The 26,837-nt window shown below is 36.8% G+C and overlaps 1 protein-coding gene across 3 annotated transcripts in view; it reads right to left on the bottom strand.

The window, feature by feature from the left end:
• Nucleotides 1-26,837, bottom strand: part of lama5 (laminin, alpha 5) — a 201,838-nt gene that overhangs the window by 118,311 nt on the left and 56,690 nt on the right. For all 3 annotated transcript variants that reach the window (XM_087305121.1, NM_001039171.2, NM_001442039.1), the window contains 5 exon segments: nt 24,045-24,162; nt 21,838-21,956; nt 21,549-21,719; nt 20,924-21,021; nt 4,635-4,750 (listed from right to left, as the gene is read on the bottom strand). In XM_087305121.1, coding sequence (XP_087161247.1) covers nt 4,635-4,750; nt 20,924-21,021; nt 21,549-21,719; nt 21,838-21,956; nt 24,045-24,162 — 622 coding nt within the window.

The raw sequence follows: 26,837 nt of genomic DNA on the forward strand, positions 1-26,837 counted from the left end.
TTCCTGATAATGTCAGAGGCTCAGGCACACTCTTATCAGTTCAAAACTAGATTAAAGACCAATCTTTTTAGTAAAGCATACACACAATGCATCACTTAACAGTATGATCCATAAGGTGAGTGCATAAAATGTCAGGGTTCTGCCACTCTGGTCATGTAAATTCTTGTTTTGGTGGCAGAATCCGGACACTAGTCATGTCTAGTCATGTCCTGTTGTGCTCGGCTCAAGTTTTCTTGGGTCGAGCACTTGTTTCTGTCATTGTGTGTGTCACCGCGTGTACGCTCTTGTACTCGTGTTTGTGTTTTCATCTGTCTGCAGCGTGGTGTTTCATTCCCAGCGTCTCAGTCTAGTTGGTTTTGGTCGGCGCTGGGATGAAGCATGCACGCTGCGTGTGTGAGCGCACGGTGAGTGTTTTTATTCATCGTATGCTTGTGTCTTGCTTCTGTTGTCAAAGCACGTGGCTATGTGTTTACATTGTGGTCATGTGCTTTTGTCGTGTGCTTCAATGTTGTGTTTGTGTTGTCTTGAACATGCGGTTAATTAGTTCTCTCATTGGCTGCATGTTCTTGTCCTGTTTTATGTGAGCGCATGGCTTGTGTTGTCTCTGTGTCATACGCTCTCCCGTCTATTGTCTAGTCCCACCCACCTTGTTAACTCATTATTAGTTTGTCATGTTCACCTGTGTGTCAATTTACTTTTGCTTTATAATCCCCTCATGTGTTCAGTCCTGTGCCAGTTCGTCATCGTTATTTCCATGTCCTGTGCGATCCAGTCCTGTTTGTCCTGCCAGCCCATCCAAGATTGTTTGAGTGTTTGTTTTATGTTTTTCCCCCTCGGGTGGCTTTTGTTGTCCTTTCTGTTTTATTTTTATTAATAAATACCATCTTATGTTGCATTTGAGTCCTCGCTCCCTCATCCTTCCTGAAACCCTGACATAAAATTAATATTTTAGTGTCTGTTTTCATTCCAGAGGCTTAAAAATGACTGGTTTTGGCTATAAATATATTCATTTATATACATCCCTGCTTTTCACAAATAAAAAGCTAGCATTTAAACCATCTGTGATTAGCAAAATCTCATTAATCACTCCATACGGCACGCACCAGCAGGCATTAAAAAGTTGTGTCTGACTATGAGTGAGTGTTTTTCTTCTCACGCTTTGACAGGACATGCAGTGTGGAGGGGCTGTGTTTTGTTAAGGGTCCAGTGCACTGATGGCAGGGTGAGGAGGACACAGTATCCCGGCATTAGATGAAACAGTCCTGTCAGATAGACAGACTCTCTCTGGTTTTCCTCAAGCCAGCTCTGCTCACAGATGTGCAATAAACCTCACGCCAGTCCCTCGCACAAAAGGGCGGTTTTATATTCGGCAACTCGAGAGATTAGATTAGGTGAGAAACAGCGGAAATCTAACTATATGCTCAGCGGAAACGCTTTCCAGACTGAAACAGCTCCCAATACACACATAGACACCCAAAGAGTGAGACTGAGATCTGCTTTAATGGATTGTGGGACTGTTTTACAGTATGTGAGAGAAGCCAGACTGGATTAGCGTCTGCATGAGCTCACAGCGCACTGAGGGCCGTTCACACAGACCACCAGCCTCTCCTATTCACACAAGCTCTGATGTCTTACTAAAGCAGAGATTCTGTGCTGATCCTAAAATGAACTAACAAACATCCTCATTCAACCAGGGACATTAAGCAAAATGTTCTCCCACAGGAAAATGTGTGACGTCAGTTCTGGCTAAAATATGCATACACGTTAGTGGAGGTATTCGTTTATTTTACTTCATATTAACTAATTACTTTTGATTATTATTTAACAATTACTTGTTTTATTATTATTATTTACATGGAAAACTAGGAATGCCTCTTTAAAAAGTAGAAAGTTTAATGAGTTTCATTATTTTTTGAAAAATTAAAGATCCACTTTCTCCTAAATCAAGTTAAGACAGGGTAACCATTCATTCTTTTTCTCAGACATGTCCCCTGGTTGGGACAACAAAAAAAAAATGTGTTGGGGTTTTTAAATCTCCTAAAATGACCAGGATTAAGCTTTTTGCTTTCTAGTTGTCAATAATGGTGTGCATTTTGCATTACTTTAACTTTCTTGTTTAGTCTTATTTATAGTTTTGCATGACTCTCCAGAGTTATAGAAACTGTCGTACTTGATGCACACATCGTTGTACTTTAAGATGTGTACTATTATTAGTGTCAATTTATCATAGACAATGATTTTTTCATTCTTTCCCATGGTCAAACCAAGTGTTTTCTAGATAGTTACTATCTTTCAAGCAGTGAGTGTTTCCGCAATGCTGCCGTCTGTAGCTTTAAATTGCTTGAACCCTCTATATTTCAATGTATTCTGACTGGCAGTCAGTAGCCCCTTTCACACAGTGACACCGATAAATATATGGAAAATTTCTGGAACGACTTTACCAGTAAATTCAAAAAAGTGCTGTTCACACAGGCGGGGACGTTACGGAATTTTTCCGGAAAAGAGCATTCACACATCCATTTCAAAATACCGGTAAATTCTGACATCATTAACCAGAAATGACCTCTAAACAGCTACGCTTGTATTTGTTAACATTTGACAACATCACAAACTCTGTGGATGGTTCTGTAATGTGAACAACTTCGATGAAAACATATAGAGAAACACTTTCGCATGTCAAGATGTACATGATATGTGTGTGTGTGCTGGCGCTCCCAGGCTGTTTCAGGGACACACAAAGCTTGAAGGTAAACAAACAACGGCTTATCATAAGCATCTTATCGATATTTATTTACATGGTTGGCATTGAAATGAACATATAAACGTGATCTGACTAATTTGTAGCTGCTAAATGTGTCTGGAAAAATAATCAAAGGCTTTTATTCTCATAAACCGCGCGGGCGTGAACGCGTCTGACTATTCTGATTGGCTAAAGCAGACGTCTCACGTCAGCATGTTCTAGACGTGCACGCGCTCTTTCCGGCAATCTTCCTTCTGCATTCACACAGCGCAGCATTCCAGCATATTACCTGTAATGTTACAACTTCTTTTTCCGGAAAATAGCCAGAACGAATTTACCAGTATTTTCAAAAAGGGCCTGTTCACACATACAACCTTTCCGGAAAATTGACAGCAATTTTCCGGAAAGGTCTGTATGTGTGAAAGGGGCCAGTATTTAATCCTTTATTGGCTCAGAAAAAAAGAGCTGCAGTGTAAAAATGGTTTTGTTAGCGTTTGCCTTGTTCTAGACACTCAGTGGTTGAACTAGGTATTGCACTCCTGCTTCAAAGCACATGCAAGCGCAGGTTGCCAAATTGACCACATAAACAGGAGTGAGCCTGTCGAACATGAAGGGTGACTTAAGTTGTATTCTAAATAAAAGCAACGGCACACGATAGAAGGTATTTTCCAAATTAAAAGGAGTTTTTGTTCTAACCGACTACTGAAATTTACATTTCTTTGCAGCTGAACAACAGAAACCTGACAATGATCATCTTAGGTAAACCTCATGTGCTTTATTCAGTGTTAAATGCTAATAATGTGAGTTTGAATGTCATTTTACATTACATTTATTGCTATACTACTGAAAGCAGCAGCAGATAGTTTATCTCAGATCTAGAAAATAAAATAAGCAGTTTGAAATTTAACTTTAGAACTATGACTAACACATATCAGTGATTCAGCAAGTACATTTAATAATGTTAAAGAGGTTTAATATGTAATAAATAGATTATAAAACTTACCATTTTGTTGGAGTGCAGTAAGTGCACTATTCTGTGCTTTCTATATTTAAATTTCTGTCGTTTTTCGTCTGGTGCAAAAAGCTAAATTGCTTATCACTGCATATCTCATCATATAGCATGTTTTTAGCACATGGGGTTACAATGTAAACTGCTCACCTGATGTTTACATTCATAATATTTATATTATTTTCTAAATAATAACCACCTCATGTGGAGCGTCTCATTTTGGAGGCTGTTTCTGTCCACCGGAGATTGCGTTTTGGTGCACACTTTGAGTGCCTTCCTGACTGAATGAATAAAATACATTGTTTTCCACCAAGGCAACCCGGGTGCTGAAATTTAATTGGCTAAACTGGCATTGGGCGGGTTAAATGACCAAAACAAAGACAGACGTTCTGCAACGTAACGCCAAGCAGAATATCTGACTTCAGCATTGTTTTTTAGATAAACAAGAATGTTTACTCGGCTTGTTTCTTAAATATCTGCAAAAATGTTATGGCATTTTTATGCTTAAGAAGAGTTTAAAACAAGCAAGATTATCTGCCAGTGGGGTAAGAAAAATAATCTTGTTTTCGCTTTGAAATTGTCAGATTAATTGGTTTGTTTCAAGGAAAAACTCAATTGATTTTAAGTTTTTATTACTACAAACAAGACATTTTTTAAAATTTGTCTAAAAAATGCTTCCTGATTTACGAATTCTTAGATATTTGACCAAGAAACAAGACATAAATGAAGAAAAACATTTTTGTACATTCATAAAAAAGAGAGGAAAGAAAAAAGAATCTGCCACAAGACAGAAATCATGTTTTGTGAATAGTGCGTCAAGGAGGCACCAGCAGGTATGAAAACATTGTTCTGCTTGCTTTGCTGGAGAGGAAAAGACAAACTCACGTTCACATTCATTGGCACTGTAAGTCGTGGCTGGTTTCCATGGGAACTGGTTGAAGCCGGGGCAACAGCGATCACATGACGTGCCACAAGTGTTGTGCTGGCAGTCACACTGAAGCCTGAGATACACAGACATTAGAGACAAGTCACAGGTTAAACGACCAAAACAGTCACAAATGTTTGTACCTTAAAACAGTTGCACAAAATAAACTAAGATTAATTGGGTCACACTTTACAATAAGGTTCATTAGTTAATGTTAATTAATGCATTTACTAACATGAACAAACAATGAACAATACATTTACCACTGTATTTGTTCATGTTAGTTAACGTTAGTTAATGAAAATACAGTAGTTCATTGTTAGTTCATGTTAACTCATGGTGCATTAACTAATGTTAACAAGCATGGACTTGGATGTTAATAATGCATTAGTAAATGTTTAATTATGATTAGTAAATCCTGTACATGTGTTGTTCATGATTAGTTCATCTTAGTAAATGCATTAACTAATGAACCTTATTGTAAAGTGTTACCATTAATTGTGTTCTTGATGACACTTTGACCAACTTTTCTGAAGCTCTAAACATCACATTTCTACTTATTCACATGCTTTTAAACAATTTTCAGGTAAAGCAGATTTTGTCAGGTACTAAAAATATCATTAAATGTGTACTGAAGTATTTTTACACTACATATACGGTTGAAACCAGAAGTTTACATACACTAAAAAAAGGAACAACCATTTTTTTTTTTAATTTCTGATGGTAAATCATACTAAACGTTTACTATTTTAGGTCCGTTAGGATTACCTTAATGATTTACATTTGCTCAATGCCAGAATAATGAAAAAATCTTTTTTATTAATTTCAAGACAGTCAAAAGTACATTCATTTCCTTGGTATTTTTTAAGCTTTGCTTTTAAACTGTATAACTTTGGTCAAATGTTTTGGGTATCCTTCCACAAGCTTTTCACAATAGTTTGAAGGAATTATGGCCCATTCCTTCTGACAGAACTGGTGTAATTAATTCAAACTTGTCAAGCTTTTTCAATTCTGCCCACACATTTTCTATAGGATTGAGTTCAGGGCTTTGTGATGGCCACTCCAAAACATTCACTCTGTTGTCCTTAAAGCACTTGTTAACTATTTTGGCAGAATGCTTAGGGTCATGATCTGTTTGGAAGACTCATTTGTGGCCAAGTTTTAATTTCCTGGCTGATGTCGTGAGATGTTGCTTCAGTATTTCTACATAACGTAATTTCTTCATGAAGCCATCTATGCTATGAAGTGGACCACTCCATCCTGTAGCAAAACAACCCCACAACATGATGTTGCCGCCTCCATACTTCACAGTTGGGATGGTGTTTCTAGGCTTGTAAGCTATTCCCTTTGTACTCCAAATGTAACACTAGTCATTATGGTCAAACAGTTCAATCTTAGTTCTATCAGACCACAGGACGTCTCCATAAATTATTCTTGTTCCCAGTGTAACTTAGCAAATTGTTATCTGGCTTTTTTTTTTGTTGATTCTGGCTTGTTGATTTTCCCATGTTGTCACACAAGGAAGCAGTGTGTTTGAGGTTTTCCCTAAATACTATTGTACAGTTGTGCCTCCAATTAACTCAAATGTTGTCAATTAGCCAATCAGAAACTTCCAAAACCTTGGCACCATCATCTGAACTTTTTTAGAGGCATAATGACAACCCTGCCTCATTGTGGAAACGTAGCCCCGCGGACGTTTCTGCGGACCGCGATTTACGTCCCGGGAGGTACCTTTCGAGCGTTTTTTGTTTTCACGGAGCCACGAGAGGCCGATGTGCGCGCTTTTTCGCGTCTCGGGCGCCTCTCGGGAGCGCGCGCCGTTCGCGCCGTTCTTGTGCGAAAAGCCGCCGGATCGGCCGACTCGGCTGCCCTCCTCTTCCTCCTCCTCCTTCCCTAAACCCGAGCAACGGTCGCAAAAGCCGTCCAGAAAAAAAAAAAGCAAAAGCCCTGGCATTCGATTTCGACCGCGTTTTCGGATCCCGCTGCGTTCTCGCCCTTATTTTTCGGATTACGTTTTTCGTCTTACCTGATTTCCGGAACCGCTGTTTCCCGGACTCGATCCCGGTCTTTGTCCCCGCGGCCGGCTCCTCCTCCTTCTCCGGGGCCTCTGCCGACGCAACGCTGTGAGCTAAGCGGACAAACTGGTTGCATTGGGAAAGCCCTCTACTCGGAGGCGAGCCGTCGGCTCGAAAAAAACTAAACGCGGCCTTACGTACCTCCGGCCACGTAAATCGCGGTCTCCAGAAACGTCCGCAGGGCTACGTTTCCAGAATGAGCTTGGGTTGCATAATGATCTTATTGTATGTAAACTTGAATTTCAAGAAAAGTTATAACAATTTCTCAAAAAATATCTCTCTTATAATTCTGCTATTAAGCATAACAGAGACAAATTTGATAATCTTAACTTACCTAAAAGAGAACAAGACATTAACAATAACATCTGACTTTTTTAAATGGTTATGTGCCTTTTTATTTGTTTTTATGTATGTAAACTTCTGGTTTCAACTATACATGTTAATTATATGTTTGCCATACATTAAATGGTCTAAACTCTAAATCAGGACATATTATAGTGTAAAGGACCTTGAAATAACTGCATTAAAGTTATATAAATAATAAATTTATATATTAATATGACAACTTTTAAAGAATTTAATAAATAAAAGAATGAGTGAATGCATTTTAAACTGTAGAACAGAGCTTCAATGTGAGTCTTGTATAGAAATGTCACTTCTTGACACTTCGTTTCATGCGAATCACTCTATCTTGAGGCGCCAGAATATGCAAATCCTAAAGTGCTTATTGTCTATGTGCATCAAATGAGCCACACAAGAGCTGAAAGTGTTTTTATTCAAGTGTCTACCCTCCTCATTGACCTTGCTGCTTCCAGGAAAACAGTGAATTGGGATGATGCAGAGGCTTTAAAACTCAGAGTTTGAAAGGGTTAAGTTCTTCACGCTTGCTAAATTTTCCAACGACATCTGAAAAGCTAATCGAATTAGCTGAGACTCGGAGGTCTGCACATGGGTGGCTACATTTACACATGTAGCATCAAAAAACTACATAGCAGATGCTAAAAAAGTGAAGAAAGACCTAAATGATAATCATATTTAATGACCTTCAAACTATGATAATAAAGCATTTATAGTTTTCTAAGAATGGTAAAATGTGAATATAATAGGATAACCAAATAACAATTAAAAATATATATATTTAGATTTCAGGAATAGTTGAGAATTACAATTTTTACAAACTACTACTACTGTACAAACTGCTACTACTACTGCTGCTAACATCTAACTAGAGCTTCACAATTGCTGAGAATCATTCATTTTCCTTCGGATTAGTCTTTATTTCAGAGGTCGCCACAGCAAAATAAACGGCCAAATATTCCAGCATATGTTTTACGCAGAGGACGCTCTTCCAGCTGCAACCCAGTTCTGGAAAACACCCATACACTCTTATTCACACACACTCATACAATACGGCCAATTTACTGTATTCAATTCACTTATAGCGGATGTCTTTGGACTGTGGGGGAAACCGGATCACCAGGAGGAAACCCACGCCAACACGGGGAGAACATGCAAACTCCATACTGAAACGCCAACTGACCCAGCCTAGACTCAAACCAGTGACCTTAAGTCTCAGTTTAAGCGAATGATTGAACAAGTCTGAGATTTTATAATGTATCAATCAGCATTTTTGAACAAATGTCTTGAACAAATTATTCAGTGACCAAAAACAAAAATGTATGGTTGCTGTACCATCACTCTGAGTTTTTTATTAATACAGACAGAAGCATACCAGCTCAAACGAAAGACTCTACAATCTATACATTTACAATACCGATTTGGTGCAGATTGTAAAGTTACAAAAATTTTTTGTTTAACAGCTGTTCGGGTTTTGGTACTCACTACAATAAATACTAAAGAACAGGCAACTAGTTCTGGTTCCCTTCTCAAAACATTCTGTTTGTAAAATGTATTATATTATTATATCATTTATTTAGTAAAGTAGTAATTTTTTTAATACTTTGTGAGTTTGTTGGATTGCTTTCTCACTATAACCAAACTGCTCCAGAGTTCGTTTCAATCGAGCCGAGACCACCTCATTTAGGTGGTGATGGACTGATTTATGCCTATTGCGGGTTTCACATATTCCCAATCGAACTGCACTAGGAGGGTAAATGCACCAGGTTCCGAAACAAACTCTAGGGGCTCTATTTTGACGGTCCATGTGCAAAGTGCAAAGCGCAGGGTGCAAACGCTTTCAGGGCGTGTCAGAATCTACTTTTGCTAATATGAGGACGGAAAAATCCGCTTTGTGCCGTAGCGCATGGTCTAAAAGGGCTGAGCTTATTTTCTTAATGAGTTAAAGGTGTGTTTTGAGAATAAACCAATCAGAGTCTCATCTCCCATTCCCTCTAAGAGCCAGTTGTGTCGCGCCTTTGCTATTTACATGACGGAAATTGTAAGTGGAAAAACTGAGCGCTTTAGAGAAACAGTGAAACAAAGCATCTACAGTGCGAGTATCAGAGATAAGGCGTCTCATTATCTACTTTCACTTTCGCTCTCGTGGATAGTGTAACCTTGTACGCACAGACATCAATTAGCCTATAAATAATTAATTTTGTTAAAGAGCAAAGATTTGTTTCAAAACTATTTCTAAATTCAGTTCTAATTTCCAGCAAATGAATAAATGAACAATAATAAGGAAGTGTGGTCAAAAAACCAAATACACATGCTGTGCCCCATATGGTCTAAAACCTGACAGGTGGGCAAATCTAAATTAGTTTTTAATAAAACAAATACAAATATGGATATAATAAATAGTACTGCTAGTCTCCTTATAATGATAACATTATACAAAAGCAAATTGTTACGAATTAACTGAAAAAGCCTCCCGAGATGAAGAAGGCATGAAGGCAGTTTTTAAATTTATGTAGGCTAGAAAATGATATGTTTAGTAATTTTTTAATCCTTAATATTTATATTCCAAATATATCCTTATTATATCCTATATATTCATTCATTTCATTTATTTTCTTGTCGGCTTAGTCCCTTTATTAATCCGGCGTCGCCACAGCGGAATGAACCGCCATCTTATCCAGCAAGTTTTTACGCAGCGGATGCCCTTCCAGCCACAACCCATCTCTGGCAAACATCCACACACACACTATTGACAATTTTGCCTACCCAATTCACCTGTACCGCATGTCTTTGGACTGTGGGGGGAAACCTGAGCACCCGGAGGAAACCCACGTGAAGGCAGGGAGAACATGCAAACTCCACATAGAAACACCAACTGAGCTAAGGTTTGAACCAGCGACCCAGCGACCTTCTTGATGTGAGGCGACAGCACTACCTACTGCGCCACTCCCTCGCCTATATCCTATATATATCCTTAATATTTTTATTCTTTTTCATTTGTAAATATATTTGCGTATTGCTCTACATCTTGTGTGTATTAAGCAGTGTGTAAGCGAGGCGCACAGCTAACATGCTCTGCGCTGGACAATAGACCGGCTTTGTTTTGGTCTAATCTATAATAATTTCTCAAAATAGCAAAGCGCCAGTAATGCACCTCAGAGCGCCTTCCTTTTTAGACCAGAACGTCTATAGGCGCACATATGAGCGCAAATGCATTTGCTATTTAAACAGCGTGACGCAAAACGTAAAAACGACTCTTGCGCCAAGCTGAAACTAGCAAACAACCATTGCGTTATGCCTTGCGCCACATTGCGCCGGGTGTATGATAGAGCCCTAGGTGTAAATTCACTGCAATAAATACAGACAACTAGTTCTGGCTTCTTTCTCAAAACAGTCTGTTTGTAAAATTTATTATATAATTATATAATTTATTTAGTAAAGTAGTAATTTATATAACAGCAGTGGCTCTGAAAAAAAGGTCAATTTGGTCTGACTTAATAACAATCAAATATTCACGTCAAACATTTGTCTTAGGGTGCTTTCACATCTGCAGATCAATTGTTTTTATCAGAAACAGCGATTAAAATTGTTACAATGTTGCTTTTTGTTGGTGCATAAAGTTTCTAAATGGCCCAATATAGTTAAAACAAGTCACGTGCAAGTAAGTTCTCCTCATATTGGTCAGAGTTTGGTTTATTTTCTGGGATTCCACTCTCATAGCTGTCATACGTCATTTCAATTCATGACAATAAGAAATGAGACATTATTAACGAAAAGGTGTACTTTCATTTTAAATAGTGACACCTAAAGACATAGTCATCACCAATTATAAATCAGAATTTCTCATCCACAGCCTCATTTCAATTGTCAAGGGTTTTAAAAAAATGTCAATTATATATCAGAAGTCAAATAATCCAAAACCTTCATGCCATGATCACCAGCTTTCGTAAATCCTAAGATCGCTGGATCTCATTCACAATAACCATGGACTACAATCCGCCATTTCTGAACTACATATTTATACATGCACTTCGCTCACACACACACATGCTTCCTCATCTTGACTGATTACACTCGCACCACCTGAGGATTGTCAAAGACTGATTACACATACTATTAAAGCAGCACACTCACTCATTCCCATTGCCAAGTCTAGTTCATCTGTAAAGTGACATTACAACTTGTTATCCTTGTCTTGGTTTCCTGTGTTTTTGACCTTAGCTTTGTTAACCTTTTTGTCCCTGTCTGCCGCCCGCCTTTTGACCTCTCGCCTGATACTTTTAACTACAATTTGGGACTTCCTTTATACATCTGTTTGCACCTGTGTTGACCATTGCTTGCCTGACGACTCCAATAAACCTGCACATTGATCCTAACTCAGCTGTCTGTGTCACTCCCTGTGTTACATTTACTGATATTATTCACTACTAGTGTATAAATTAAACACTACTGGTCAGTAGGATTTTTAAATGTTTTAAAATAAGCTTCTCCTGCTCATCAAGGCTGCATTTATTTCATTACAAATACAGTACACATTGTAAAATTGCTATTGCACTAAAATAACTGTTCAAAAGTAGTTTAGAATTTAATTTAATAATTTATTCCAGTGATTTTTAAGATGATTTTCAGCTTCAGTACTACAGTCTTCAGAGTCAAATGATCGTTTCAGAAATCCCTCATTAAACAGAAAATAATCAATAATAATAATAAATATTATTATTATTAATAATACCATAAATAATGTAATAGTAATTAAAGCAATAATGAAAGGAGTAATAATTTCATTTGGAACTACATACAATAAGAAAGCAGTTATTTAATATTTCAACAAATATTTAACATTTTATTAGATTTAATAAATGCTGCCTTGATAAACAGAATAATTTTCTTTAAAAAAAACAAAAAACTTTTGACTGGTAGTGTGTATATTTTTAATAGTTCAGTTAGACTGAATGCTTTTTACTTTCGTATTCAACATAAAACGCACTTTTACCAGTAAGAATGAAATCTCCACTTATTATTTTTTTCATATAGCCATATACAGTTAAAGTCTGAACTTTTAGCCCCCTTTTAATTTTTTTTTCTTTTTTGAATATTTCTCAAGTGATGTCTAACAGAGCAAGGAAATTTTCACAATATGTCTGATAATATTTTTTCTTCTGGAGAAAGTCTTATTTTTTTTATTTGGCTAGAATAAAAGCAGTTTTTCACTCAAAAGGTCAAAATTATTAGCCCCTTAAAGCTTTTAGTTTTGGTAGTCTATAGATTGTTTTGATGGTTAAGCCTTTAAATGTCACTTTAAGCTGTATAGAAGTGTATTGAAAAATATCTACTCAAATATTATTTACTGTCATCATGGCAAAGAAAAAATAAATCAGTTATTAGAAATGAGTTAGTAAAACTATTATGTGTAGAAATGTGTTAAAAAAAATCTGCTCTCCGTTAAACAGAAATTGGGGAAAAATAAACAGGGGGGCGAATAATTCAGGGGGCAAATAATTCTGATTTCAACTGCATATGGCTATTAAATATCCACAATACAGTCATATAAACTGGTTTGTTAGTTTGTTGCATCTTATTGCTACTACAACCGAACTGCTCCAGAGTTAATTTCAATCGAGCCGAGACCACCTCCTTTACTGACACTAATCAGAGCACGATTGCTGGTTTCACATATTCCCAACTGAACCGCGCTAAGGGGGCAAACGCACTAGGTTCTGAAACAAACATCTAGGTGTGAAAGCACCCTTAGTGTAAACCAACCTACATAACCCATAATATACATCTTGAAAAAATATATATATTACATGTAAATTTACTCTTTCATGAATTTCATTTTTTTCATTGAAACAGCTTCTAGAATGTTTTTTTCAACAAAGAGTGTTTTGATAGAAACTTTTATCTTTTTTTATGCAGTCCTGTATATGAATACACAAAATGCAGCAGCACACATACACAACTGGAAGGACACAGACTTCCACTCAACCATGCACTTTAGTTTCCTTGAATCTGTTTGGATGGTCAAGCTTGAGCTGCAATTGAATCCTTCATTAGCACCCGTCCACAAGTCAGAGCAAGCGTTCCAGAGCCTTGCTTTAAATGAGCTACAGCCAACCATATAACCTAGTCACATCCCGAGTCTATTAACCCTCGACTGCCCTCTAAATCTCCTCTAAGACCTTTACACACACATGCTTCAACGTCTTCTGCTAGGGGCTTCAGCTTACAGCATGGAAAAAGTTACATCTCTACCTGAATTTTCCCATAAATCAACTGCAAACTGACATCAGTTGAATTCTTGGTACCTGCAGGGCAAACAGGTGCATGTGGGAAGCTTAGATGGAGCACGCTTCACAGATTGACCTCTGATCTCTTCAACGTCTGACTCAATCTCTGGGTCACCCTCATTTAGCCTTGTCAATTAAACCCATCCACTCTTTGCCATTCATCATGTAAACATTGTTGCTGAAAAATCTGAAGTTGTTAGAAATTTTTTTAAATCGTTCATTTTATTATTACCAATGTCGAAAACATTCTTTTGGATGCAATATATACAGCATTTAATATCAACAGGAATCCCTTGACCTGTTTTCACTGGCCTCTTAATCATTTTAATGCTTTAAAAATGTTATATAAAAAAACTATTATTTGTTTAACAAATAAAGAAATCAGATGCAAAAATCTTTGAACACCATCTGAATTTTTAAATAAAATTAGCATTTTTCTTCTCAGCCTTCTGTGTACAGTTGAATTCAGAGTTATTAGCCGCCCATTGATTTTTTTTTCTTTTTTAAGTATTTCCCAAGTGATGTTTAACAGAGCAAGAAAATTTTTACAGTATGTCTGATAATATTTTTTCTTCTGGAGAAAGTCTTATTTGTTTTATTTCGGCTACAATAAAAGGTCCAATTATTACCATTTTAGACCATTTTAAGGTTTAAATTATTAGCCCCTTAAACCTAATTTTTTGTCTCGATAGTCTACAGAACAAACCATTGATATACAATAACTTGCCTATTTACCCTATCCTGCCTAGTTAACCTAACTAATCTAGTTAAGCCTTTAAATGTCACTTTAAGTCGTATAGAAGTGTCTTGAAAAATATTTAGAAATTTAGATATTATTTGCTGTCATCATGGCAAAGATAAAATATATCAGTTATTAGAGATGAGTTATTAAAGCTATTATATGTAGAAATGTGTTGAAAAAATCTGCTCTCTGTTAAACAGAAATTGGGGGAAAAATTAATGGGGGGGGGCTAATTCTGAATTCAACTGCATATATATATATATATATATATATATATATATATATATATATATATATATATATATATATATATATATATATATATATATATATATATATATATTATTTCACTTTAGAGCAATAAAAATAACATACTCATCACCATAAAAATAAAAAATCTGAACTTATGCACATGAAAAAAGAGAAAAAATAAATGAAACAAATAAACAAATGTAAATAAAATAATAATAAGAATAATAAATAAATTAATAACATAAAGGTCACACTTTATTTAAAGGTACAATTAATAAACCATTAACTATGACTTTTACTTTAAAAAAAATTTAAAATAGCTGTTTTAAAAAGTACTTATTAAAGTAGTTGGATAGGTAGAATTAGGGATACAGAACCGAGTAAACAAACAGCTAATATCTTAATTATAGGCAGATACTAAGCCACTAGTCAATTGTTAGAATTAGTAATTAAGCTAAATGTTACCAAAATAAAAAATAATATATAAATTGACAACCTAAGCTTTAAAAATGTTACTTATTAATGTGCAAATGTGTGCATACTGTGATGTTTAATATATCCAATAACGCATTAATCTCACATTTGCACTTTCCATGTGTATAGTGATTAAGGAACATATTTTTCTTGATAGTCTTTGATGCAGCAGACAATGTAATTTTCCATTTTTAGGTAAGATATCCCTTAAAGATTCTTTTTAAGCTGATTTAACAAACAATGTAGCATGACATTTTTTTGTCTTCACTGTTAACAATAAAATATAGCTTTTACCGCTTTTTATATGAGCAATATCACACTCGTAGCAGTGCGATGTGGCTGTATATTGGCTCTGGTGGGAGGTGTGTGTCCCACCAGTGACAATATACAGCCACATCACACTGCTACAAATGTGATATTGCGTTCATACAACAGTTCGATAATTGTGTATATAAAAAAGAAAATCAAACACGGAGAGTCTCAAAACCCTTTTGTAAGAGGAACTACTTTCTTCCGCCATTAATTCAGATTTGCAGCTAATGTCAGAGCAGCAAGAACCATTGCTACTTCACCAACGTCACTTTAGAGCTAGAAATTGAATGATTCTCTAGCATAATGTCTATGACAAAACAGGTCATTTTGCTCACATTTTAAGATTACAAGCCTGAACAGCATGAAATGCCATCAGTCTACAGAGATATCTCCCAATCCTGCTCTGTTGCAACCGGGAGATCACAATATTACTTTAGTATAAATACAGCACTTCAAAATACAAAAGAGAGAGATCGACTTTCACCTGTTTAATAATAATTTAATCTGCTGTAGTTTAAAATTTCGCTGTTTTTCTCTTATGGCTTATTACGCGTATTTGTTACCATCTTGTGGATGGACATTGTCAACTGTCTTTTCTCAAAGATAATGGGCGAGACAGTCCTTGCTGTGAATGTGCAGCCTGATGATGTAGATGACCAGGTCCACTACGTAGTTGACGATCGCCTACACCTCCTCCAACCCAAAACCTAACCGTCACATTAGCATGGTTGGTACAAGGTACACTACATAGTTGATGATCACCTACGTCATCAAGCTGCGGGCACCAGCAAGGACATCTTGTAATGGCCGCAGATGTGCTGTTTCTCAGTTATTATAAATATTGCAAATAGGTACTATCCTTATAAATAAACTGCATAGCTGCAATCTAAACAACTACAATATAACCTAAAAAACTCAAAAGTGCATTATGTTGACCAACAGTAGCAATATTTGTCAAACTGTAGACCGTCCCCTGCTTGTCACTGTACGTGGGTGGAGTAATACACAAGGGTGAAGGGTTAAAAGGCTGGACAAGTGCTGTTACTGGCAGAATTTTGCATGGATATAAGCCAGATATAATCAGATTCAAGAACCAAAACTGAAAAAGAACTGTTTTATAAAAATGTTCATTATTTCCTGATGGTTAATGTAATTGCAAACTGATTCTTTCGAGCAGTTCAAGAGAGCGTGTCACATGCTAAAAAACATTGGTGTGACAGTCTCAAAGGAAAACATCTGGTCTCCTATAACTCCCATCACATTCATATCAGTAGATTTCCACAATATCAGTTACATGCACATCAAAAAAAAAAACTATATAAAGGAAATCACAAAGCACAAAGATTCAACAAAGATCCATGTAGCTTATGGAAGTTCTCCCTCCTCTCTAGACGCAACGTCAGCATCTGTTTCTTGTTGCTATCTGTATTAGCCCTCTGGGTTTTGATAAGTCTCATATAGGAGTTTTTTTTTTCCTTCAAACTGACACGACTGACACCTTCCAGGTGGATCATATTGCTGTTTGCTCACACCGAACGCGGCAGGAATCTGTGGAATGACAGACTACAGTAACAGACTACTTATCAACAGGGACAAAAACTCAGACCGGAGTGGATATATCTTGATTGTGACATACAAAGAGCCAGGAATATCTCTCGAGATTCCTGAAATATTTCACAAACCTTTGAAAAACAGTGTGATCTGCTTTATGTCCAAAGGTCTTCCACAGTAAATAATTACACATTACTACATTTGAGGAATTCAACTGTTTGAAGGATTTCATTATAACACTTAAACTACTGACCACCATCTCAGAACATGATTTAAAGTAGTAAAACTATGTAAAAAAAATGAATGATTTACAAGCAAATGTGTATGATATGAACACTTTACAATAATGTTCCATTTGTAAATGTTATTTAATGTATTTACTAACATGAACTAAGAATGAACAGTACTTTTATAAATTATATACTATTGAATTATTAAAATCCATAGTTAATGCGCTGTGAGTTAACATGAACTAATTTTCATTCATTAACAAACAAAGATGAAAAAATACTGTAATAAATGTGTTGTTCACTGTTTATTTATGTTAATAAATACATTAAATTAAATTAATAGAATATTATTTGTAAATTGTTATTGAAAAAATTACGATGGGCACAATTTATTCAACCCAAGCTCATTCTAAAAACGTAGCCCTGCAGACGTTTCTGGAGACTGCGATTTACATGGCCAGAATGTATGGCTGCATTTCGTTTTTTGAAGCGAACGCTACAGGGTGGTGTTACGCCGCTCCTCTTTGCGCTTGCCAGCTGACGGCTCACCTCCTCACTAACAGGTTAAAGTCCAGGGAAGAACGGTTCCAGAAATCAGGTAAGACAAAAAACAGAATCCAAAAAATAAAGCGAATGAGTTCGTAACGCGTCAAGAATGGGGTGAAATCCAAAACGCGGTCAAAATCGGATGAGGGCTTTTCTTTTTCTGGACGGCTTTTGTTAATCGTCGGTTGGGTTTAGGGAAGAAGGAGGAGGGTGGCTGGGTCGGCCGATTGGCCGTCCACCAAGTCAATCGTTCAGTCATCAGTCAGTCAGACAGACAGTCGCTGAACAACAGCTCCGGCGGCTTTGCAAGCAAAAACAGCGCGAGAGCAAACCGTGCGCGCTCATGAGAGGCATTCGAGACACGAAAAAGCGCACACGGCGGCTTAGCGAAAACAAAAACTGCATAAATACGTACCTCCCAGGACGTATTTCGCGGTCTCTAGAAACGTGCGCGGGGCTAAGTTTACAGGATGAGCCTGGGTTGAATTTATTAATTAATTTTCTTGATTTACTAGATTTCACACATGATTTACTAATTCATTACATTGTTGTACACAAAACTCGAACTCAATATATTAAGTTGTGCCTTCAGTTTAGGTAATGTGTCTATTTACACATTATTCATAGTAGTAAATCCGGGGAGCAAACTAATAAATCATGACCTGGTTCATTATTTTTGTCTTGAATTTCATATCTTGGGCTCCAGAATAAAACCTTTAACAATTTAGCCCACTGAAATAAATCCAAATGTGAACTGATCCATTTTAATGGGTCAATTAGCAGGTTAAGAAAGAACATAGATATATATCAATGCAACATATAACAGAAATATATATCAATATATATATTAATATAAAATATAACATAGATATATATCAATATATATATGTACAAATATACCACATTTGTACAGAGCTTCAAGGACAAATGTCATTCAACTGCACTAGTCAATATTAAAGCCAATTTAAAGATGCCTGGCTTTAGAGAAGCATATGAGTGTAGTGACAAGCACACAAAGCAAAAAAAAAAGAAAATTGTTTTAAAATTATAATTTATGTAATTTAAATAAATATTTTGCATACTAACCATCGGGAAAACTCCTGATCATAGATATATGTATATATATATAGCGCTGGCTCTGGATGGCCAGTCCTCCACTGCACCTTGGTCCCACATTCATTTCAAAGAAGCGCTACACTGTACTAAAATGGTGGCACTATTGACGCATTTCGTCCAATAGACAACAACAGCGTAAGTGACATCTAATGTAAATAATCTCTAAAAATAGCTTCACTCCCAGGATGCGTAAAAAAACCTAGTATATCCAGACGCCTGTAGGGCCTCAGAAGTGAAGAACGCCACCATCCCTCACTGTCCTGAGACACACGCCTGGAGGAGACGAACTGCTCTAACCATGATCCTTCCAGATAAAAACTCTAGAGCAAATATTCTAAACATACACACACAAAGACACCATGCTTGGTTGTTTTATGTTATTAATGGCCCCCGGGAGTTTAATAAAACTTTAGGTTATGTAATAAGTTTTATTGAAATTCTGGGCTTGAGGTGAACATTTGGGTAAGAATGTTGAGAATCAGGCAAGTGCAAACTCGGGCAGCATGTATGTGCTTGTGCTGGTGGTCTGTCATGCGGGTGGAAACTAACAGTCATTTTAACTCCCTCCAGGCACAGGAAAGAGAACTTCATGAACAAAATGATTTCAGCCTCCTTCTTTGGCACATTTACTGAAAGAAATGTCCCCGGGCTAATAGTTACATAAATAAGAGTGTGTACGGACAAATCTGTGAAAATTTGCATATTTGCAACAGTGTAGCAACAACATTTGCATATTTATGTTCAATTGAATCTTCCTATATAATTTTAGCTTTAACAACATATCACTGCATTTTATAATGTATTAAAACACAAGAGGACTTCTGTAACAAATAAAGGACAAATACTTCTGACTTAACTACAAAAAAAATCTAAAGTTTTTTTTCATAACTTTATTAAAAATCCAATTTATTATGTTATGCTCACCAAAGTTGCATTGAATTAAGTAAAAATAGTAAAACCATTTAGCTATTTAGTTAGGTATTATTTTAAATGAAAATCATTTTGAATCTATTTTAAAGAAAAAAACTTTAATATACATTATATTATTATTTTATTAAGCTGAATTTTAAGAAAAATGACTACAGATTTCAGAGTCATATGACTATTCAGAAATCCATCTAATATTGTTATTTTCTACTATAGAAATTATTAACATTTGTTGGGAATGTTGAGAAATAAGGGTACACTTTTGTAATATATAGACATAAAATTTAGATTATGTATAGTATCTATTATATTCTATTACATTCAACAATAGATTTTTTCTCAAATAAATAAATAAATAAATAAATAATAATAACCCGCTCCCGCCAGGATTTTGTCTGAACTCGACCGCTCCCGCTTATATTCAGCATTTGTTGTCCAGCTGCCCGACCCACCCCACTTTCAACCTGCTGTGCCCGTTCCCGCTAACGGGTGGGGGGAGAACAAAACTGAAAACCACCCAGCTATACAGAGTCCAGAAAGCCTATAACAAGCTGTCTGTATAAACAAACACACATATAAACACACAGCACCAAACAAGTGACACACACACAGACAGCACAAAGCTCTCTCTCTTATTCGCACACACACACACACATATAGACAGCAACAAACAAGCTAAATACAGCATCATGCCCTCTCATTCACACACAAACATACGCATGCTTGGAAAATACCAGAGTTTCTCACCTCAGTATCTTTGTCTTGAAAAACCCCCTCCCACCCCTACTCCTCCTTCCTTTTCCTAAATTGGGCTGCAGGGTGGCCCAGTGATTAGCACTGTTGCCTCACAGCAACAATGTCACTGGTTAAAAGTCCTTACTGGACCAGTCGACATATCTGTGCGGAGTTTGCATGTTCTCCCCATGCTTGTGTGGGTTTCCCGGTTTCCTCCCACAATCCAAAAACACGCAATATAAGCAATTTGGCACTATAGACGAGCCCTCAGTAAGCAGCATACTGTAGCTAACCCTACAATCTGCCATTATTCGTAAACAAGTCAGGGTTGTTCATAAAGATCTACCTGAACTCAACCTCCCCTCTCACCCTGATAATGGAAGAGAGCCCAGGGCTCAAGGATCTTATAATCTCAGGGTTCTCTTCTGGAACAGCATGCAAAACAGCTTTATTATCAATCATCATCTAACTATGAACTCTTGAATGAAGTCTTATCTCTATGTCAACAGAATAGTGCATTTAAAAAAGGTTTTCCAAGGTTGTGGCATATTCACATGCGTTGAAATGCTTATCCATTTGACCTGAAGTTTGAGCCTGACATTTAAAAACACATAAATAAATGAAACATTCTTAAAGGTCACTTACTTGTAGGGATCATTGGGGTCTTGAGCATTACAGGCCTCAGCGTGGCCATTACACACACATCTCCCTCCGATACTGATGTCTTTAATACTGTAGTAATACTGAGGAACAAATGCACAAGATGTTTTAGAATTTAGGTTTAAAGAAACACTCCACTTTTTTGAGAGTATTAGGCTCATTTTACAATTCCCTAGTTGAATTTTAGCATTTCAGAATCCATTCAGTTGATTTTCGGGGCCTGGCAGGAGCACTTTTATCTTAGCATAAATCATTGAAGCAGATTAGACCATTAACATCCCCCTCAAAAAAATTATTTTACTATTTAAAGCTTGACTCTTACACTTAGACACAATGTAACTACAGATAAGTCAAGCTTTAAATAGTAAAATTATCAAAACTATTTTGTCATTTTGAATGAGATGCTAATGGTCTAATCTGATTCAATGATTTATGCTAAGCTAAGCTAAAGGTGTTCCTGCCAGACTTAGAGATCGGGTGAATGGATTGAAAAATGGTAAAAATCAACTGTTTAACTCTTTGTAAATGAGCCTATTTACAAAAAACAGATCACATGACGAAGCTTTGTTTGTAATTTCTGTCCATTCTAAAAACTGAAGTGTAGTCTTACTCTTCGTGTGACTGTGGGGTCTCTCAAGGTTTTGCCCATCAGGTGACCCAGCAGTGTGTTGGTGCGCAGAAAACGCAAGCGGATGTTGGTGGCTTTGGTGAACTCCCTCAAAACGGGAGAATAGGAGAAGTTCATGGCTCCGGGTCGTCCATTTACCAGAGACACCACAATCTGAACAAATGTGAGATGTGAGATACTATTTCAGCACCAAAAGTAAGTCTGTATATCTACAAAAGCGTAAGCAGGAGAGATCGACCAGTGTTGGGCCATGAATTCTACATTTCCGTACCTCTCCATTCTCCAATGGGACAATTCGAGAGTACTCTGTTGTGCAGATGACATCGTCATCATGGTAGATCCGCTCGATAGTCCTCTGGCCAAACCGCTCAATGCAGTCTCTCTTTGAGGCTAGAGTAAAAAACAGACAATGAACAAACCAGTTGAGAAATCTATTATCTATTTTTATTGGAACAATCATTGTAAGTATTTATCCATGTACATCATTCATTTATTCATCTTCTTTTCGACTTAGTCCCTTTATTAATCTGGGGTCGCTACAGAGGAATAAACAGTCTAGGTATTAAGTGTATATTTTACACTTCAGATGCCCTTCCAGCTGCAGCCCATCATGTTTCCCAATTCAGACAGGGTGCCCGAGCATACTGCCCTAGAGGCGTTTCAAAGATGAAGTGACTTTTTTTAAGCCTGGTTTATACTCGATGCTTCCGCTAGTTCACTTGAGTATGCGCGGCGAATGTGACCTCTTCGCGGAGTTTGCGGAAATTTGCTTTGGGTGTGCGCGACATGATTTTGGCTGGCGAAGTACATGTTTTGTTTTTTTTTGAGACTTGAGCGAACAGTGTGCGGGTTTCAACTGTGTTTGATTTGAGTGAAATATGAAACACTTTGCAGAGATTTTGTCTGAAACAGTATGCCTGTACAGACACCTTTATGATCAGTGATCATAGAGATAACCAGATGATCAATAATTCTTGGCTAGAAATTGCAACAGCGATGGACATTTTTCAAATGGAGGACATTTTTTGTTAAAAGGTTCAGAAAAACATGTTGGATGAGTTTGTGTAAGCCTAAGGAGGCCATGGCAAAAGTGGAGACCCAGGTACACAATTACAGAAATATGTTTTTCCACCAGTCATAGGTTTTAAACGGATGTATATGTTACAATTTTGAACGTAAAATAATTTAATATTTACAAAACTGTAATGAAGGAACAAATCATTTATTTGATAACTGGAAAGGAATATTCAAACCTATTTAAAACATTAAGTATTACAATATTACACTGTTTACAATACACTGATGCCCTGTTTTTCTAGGCTTTACTGGTGATAATGGTCAGGACTGTTGGACCATTATTGCCTTTTTAGCACAAGTAGAGGACAGAAACCAGCCAGACAGTAATCAGAGATATAAACACACACACACACACACACACACACACACACATATATATATATATATATATATATATATATATATATATATATATATATATATATATATATATATATATATATATGTGTGTGTGTGTGTGTGTGTGTGTGTGTGTGTGTGTGTGTGTGTGTGTGTGTGTGTGTGTGTGTGTGTGTGTGTGAGTGTGTGTGTGTGTGTGTGTGTGTTTATATCTCTGGCTCTGGATGGCCAGTCCTGCACTGCACCTTGGTCCAGCATTTATTTCAAAGGAGTGCTACCCTGTACTAAAATGGCGGCTCTGTTGACAACCGCATAGGCGACATCTAATGAAAATGATCTATGAGCAGGAATAACATTGTTGCTTTAGTTACTGCAATAAACAGAAACCATAACCTCAAATCTAGCAGGACTTTATCCATTTCATAAACTACATAATTAAACTCAGTCAAACTTAAGCATACAACTATACATTGCATGTTTAAAAATTACACAAAATACCTTTTTACACAAAACAGACTTTTTAATACTTTTAAGCACTTTACATTTCTCTAAATTGCTTCACCAACTTTTAATAATGTTAAGACTCCATAGACACCTTGAATACAATCTGCTACTTGTAAAGTCATGACAACACAAGGCTTTCTTTCTCCATTGTTCTGCTTTGTTGTGTGCAGAGTCATGAAGAAAATTGTAGGCTGATGAATTGTGAGTTTGTGAGCAAAACAACTGAATATTACATTTCATTATGCTGATAATGCCAAACCTTCAAATGCCACCCAAGGATTGTAATCACTGTTGTCAGGATTGTGTTGCCACCTACAGTACTGACGGCCTTCAGTTACAAACAAAACAAGATATGTGTGTTTGCAAACGCTGACGCCGGAGGACTCCAAAACCTGACCTTTATCACGTAACCCACACTTTTATTCCCAAAATGCAATTCTCCCAATCACTGAACGCCTCACAATGCTCATGAAGCTATTTACAGTTTGATGAAAAATGAAAATAAAGATAAGACATAAGATAATAACACAGAAGTAATTGATTTTAGATTTTACTCACAGGCGAAGAACTGCCATGGCTGGTATGTTTTGCCAAAGTCAATGGAGCGCTCGAGCACCCACAGGTCTGGTCGGGGCGAGTTGGCAAACTTGATAAGCACATATGCAACATGGAAAAGCTGTAAAGAACAAAAACAAATAATTATAAATAAAGGTTCATAACATGAATCATTTCTTATTTGCATGTCAAATACTGTATATTAGCCATCAACCATCTATCCGTAATCTACAATGGCCAACAAAAATCCCATGCTGGTTGATCATAACTTATAAGCTGCCAAGCTTGAAGTTAATAAACTAACTCTAAAAATACTAAATATTTAAAGAGATTTACAACTCAATATTTCAAAACCTTTAACTCGTCACAAACATGTTTGACTATTTTTTGGTCTGTTAAACAAAAAAAAGAAGATATTCTGGAAAAAGCTGAAAACCTGTAACCACCCAATGAAGTCAATGTTTACAAGTTCCCAGCTTTCTTCAAAATACCAAATATTTTATGTTAAACAGAATAAAGACAATCATAAAGGTCTGGAACCACTTGAGGGTGAGTAAATATTGGGGAGGAACACATAACCAACCAGTGAGGATGATTGGTCTGTGAACGGTGTGTAACTGAGAATGTGATGAATGGCGAGTAAATTTCCATTGACTACTAATCAAATGCAGACTAGTGTGGGTGTTTACACACAAGCACACAAGTCAGTGAAACACACCAACGACCAGGAATCAGAACAATGGCAAATCCAACAAATTCAAAGTTAGCATTTGCAAACTGAAAATATAAGAACTATTTTTTCCTTGTTGAGGTGAAAGGCAAGATATTTATGAATCGTGCAACTTAAGCCCAGGAAAAAAGAAGTCTCTACGTCGGTGACAAGTAATTCTAATCCAATGAAGAACCTCGTGTTGTCACATGCCACCACAAAATTTGTAGCTAAGTCTGGTTTAGCTCAGCTACCAAATCCGACCTACGAAGACTACATTGAATAGTTCGGACTGCAGAGCTGATCATCGGTACAACCCACCCTACTCTCCAAGAACTGTACTTATCCAGAGCAAGCAGAAGGGCTGCCAACATCACTCTGGACCCCTCACACCTAGCAATAAAGCTCTTTCTGATTCTGATTCTGATATGTTGAGTTTGATGGTTGTCTCACATTTTCCCACAACAACATTAAAATAGTGTGCATTAGATTAGTCTACAATGTTTTCGATTTATTTTATAGTCATTTGACATTAGATTTCTTTTAAAGTAAGTGAAAAGTTACTTTCCCTGCTAATTACATTTATAAATATATAACTGTATTTGTGAAAAGTAACTAGTAACTATAACTAATTACTATTTTAAAGGAACGTGCCCAAGGCTGGTTATAACAATGAGTCTAGTTCGCAGAAATAACTAATTAGTTGTAAATCTGAAGACAGCTACATCATCAAGACTCAAAATATTTTAATACATTTTTTCATTAATTTTCTTTTGGGCTTAGTCCATTTATTAATCTGGGGTCGCCATAGTGAAATGATTCGCCAACTTATCCAGCACAGGTTCTACGCAGCGGATGCCTTTCCAGCTGCAACCCATCTCTGGAAAACATTCATACACACTCATTCACACACATACTCTACGGAAATTTAGCTTACCCAATTCACCTGATACACATGTCTTTGGACTGTGGGGAAAACAGGAGCAGCCGGAGGAAACCCACGTGAACGCAGGGAGAACATGCAAACTCCACACAGAAACGCCAACAGAGCCGAGGATCGAACCAGCGACCCAGCGACCTTCTTGCTGTGAGGCGACAGCACTACCTACTGCACCACTGCTTCGCCCCACATTATTTATTATTATTATTATTATTATTATTATTATTATTATTATTATTATTATTATTATTATTATTATTATTATTATTATTATTATTATTAAATTTAATACAGTGGCGTCTCAGTGGTTCAGTGGTTAGCACTTTAGCACTGTCACCTTACAGCAAGAAGGTTGCTGGTTCGAGTCCTGGCTGGATCAGTTGGCATTTCTGTGTGGAGTTTGCATGTGTTCCCCATGTTCGCTTAGATTTCCTCCGGCTGCTCCGGTTTCCCACACAAGTCCAAAGACAAGCGCTATAGGTAAATAACTAAATGGGGTATATGCACATATATGATATAAAGGGGGTATCAGACCAAACAAGAAGCAATGCACCATGTTTTTAAAATATGGAAATTCATTTGACTCGTTTTTTCAATGGAGTTTCTGCACTCGCCTGCTGCTAATGACGGCGCCTGCGTTTAAATGGTCTTTCGTCTTTTTTACACTTGAACAACTAAATCAATGCTTAAGTCTATTTAAATGAATGTATTGCAATTACATTACAAAATCGATGCTGTAAAAGAAACCTTATGAAACTCAAAATAATCACAAAAAAGCTCTCACTGGAGGTTCATTATTGGTTGAAAAACATAAGCTGTGCATATAGCCTATTGGTTGAAGTGTGTATGTGTGTGAATGTTAGGTCAATCACTGTGTAAAACATATGCTGGATAAGTTGGCGGTTAGGCGACGCAATGCAGTAGGTAGTGCTGTCGCCTTACTGCAAGAAGGTCGCTGGTTCGAGCCTTGGCTGGGTCAGTTGGCGTTTCTCTGTGGAGTTTGCATGTTCTCCCTGCATTTGCGTGGGTTTCCTTTGGGTGCTCCGGTTTCCCCCACAGCCCAAAGACATGTGTTAGAGGTGAATTGGGTAGGCTAAATTGTTTGTAGTGTATGAGTGTATGTGAATGAGTGTGTGTGGATGTTTCT

Source organism: Danio rerio, chromosome 23 (genome assembly GCF_052040795.2).
Source record: "Danio rerio strain M-AB ecotype USA chromosome 23, GRCz13ab, whole genome shotgun sequence".
NCBI classification, from domain to species: domain Eukaryota; kingdom Metazoa; phylum Chordata; class Actinopteri; order Cypriniformes; family Danionidae; genus Danio; species Danio rerio.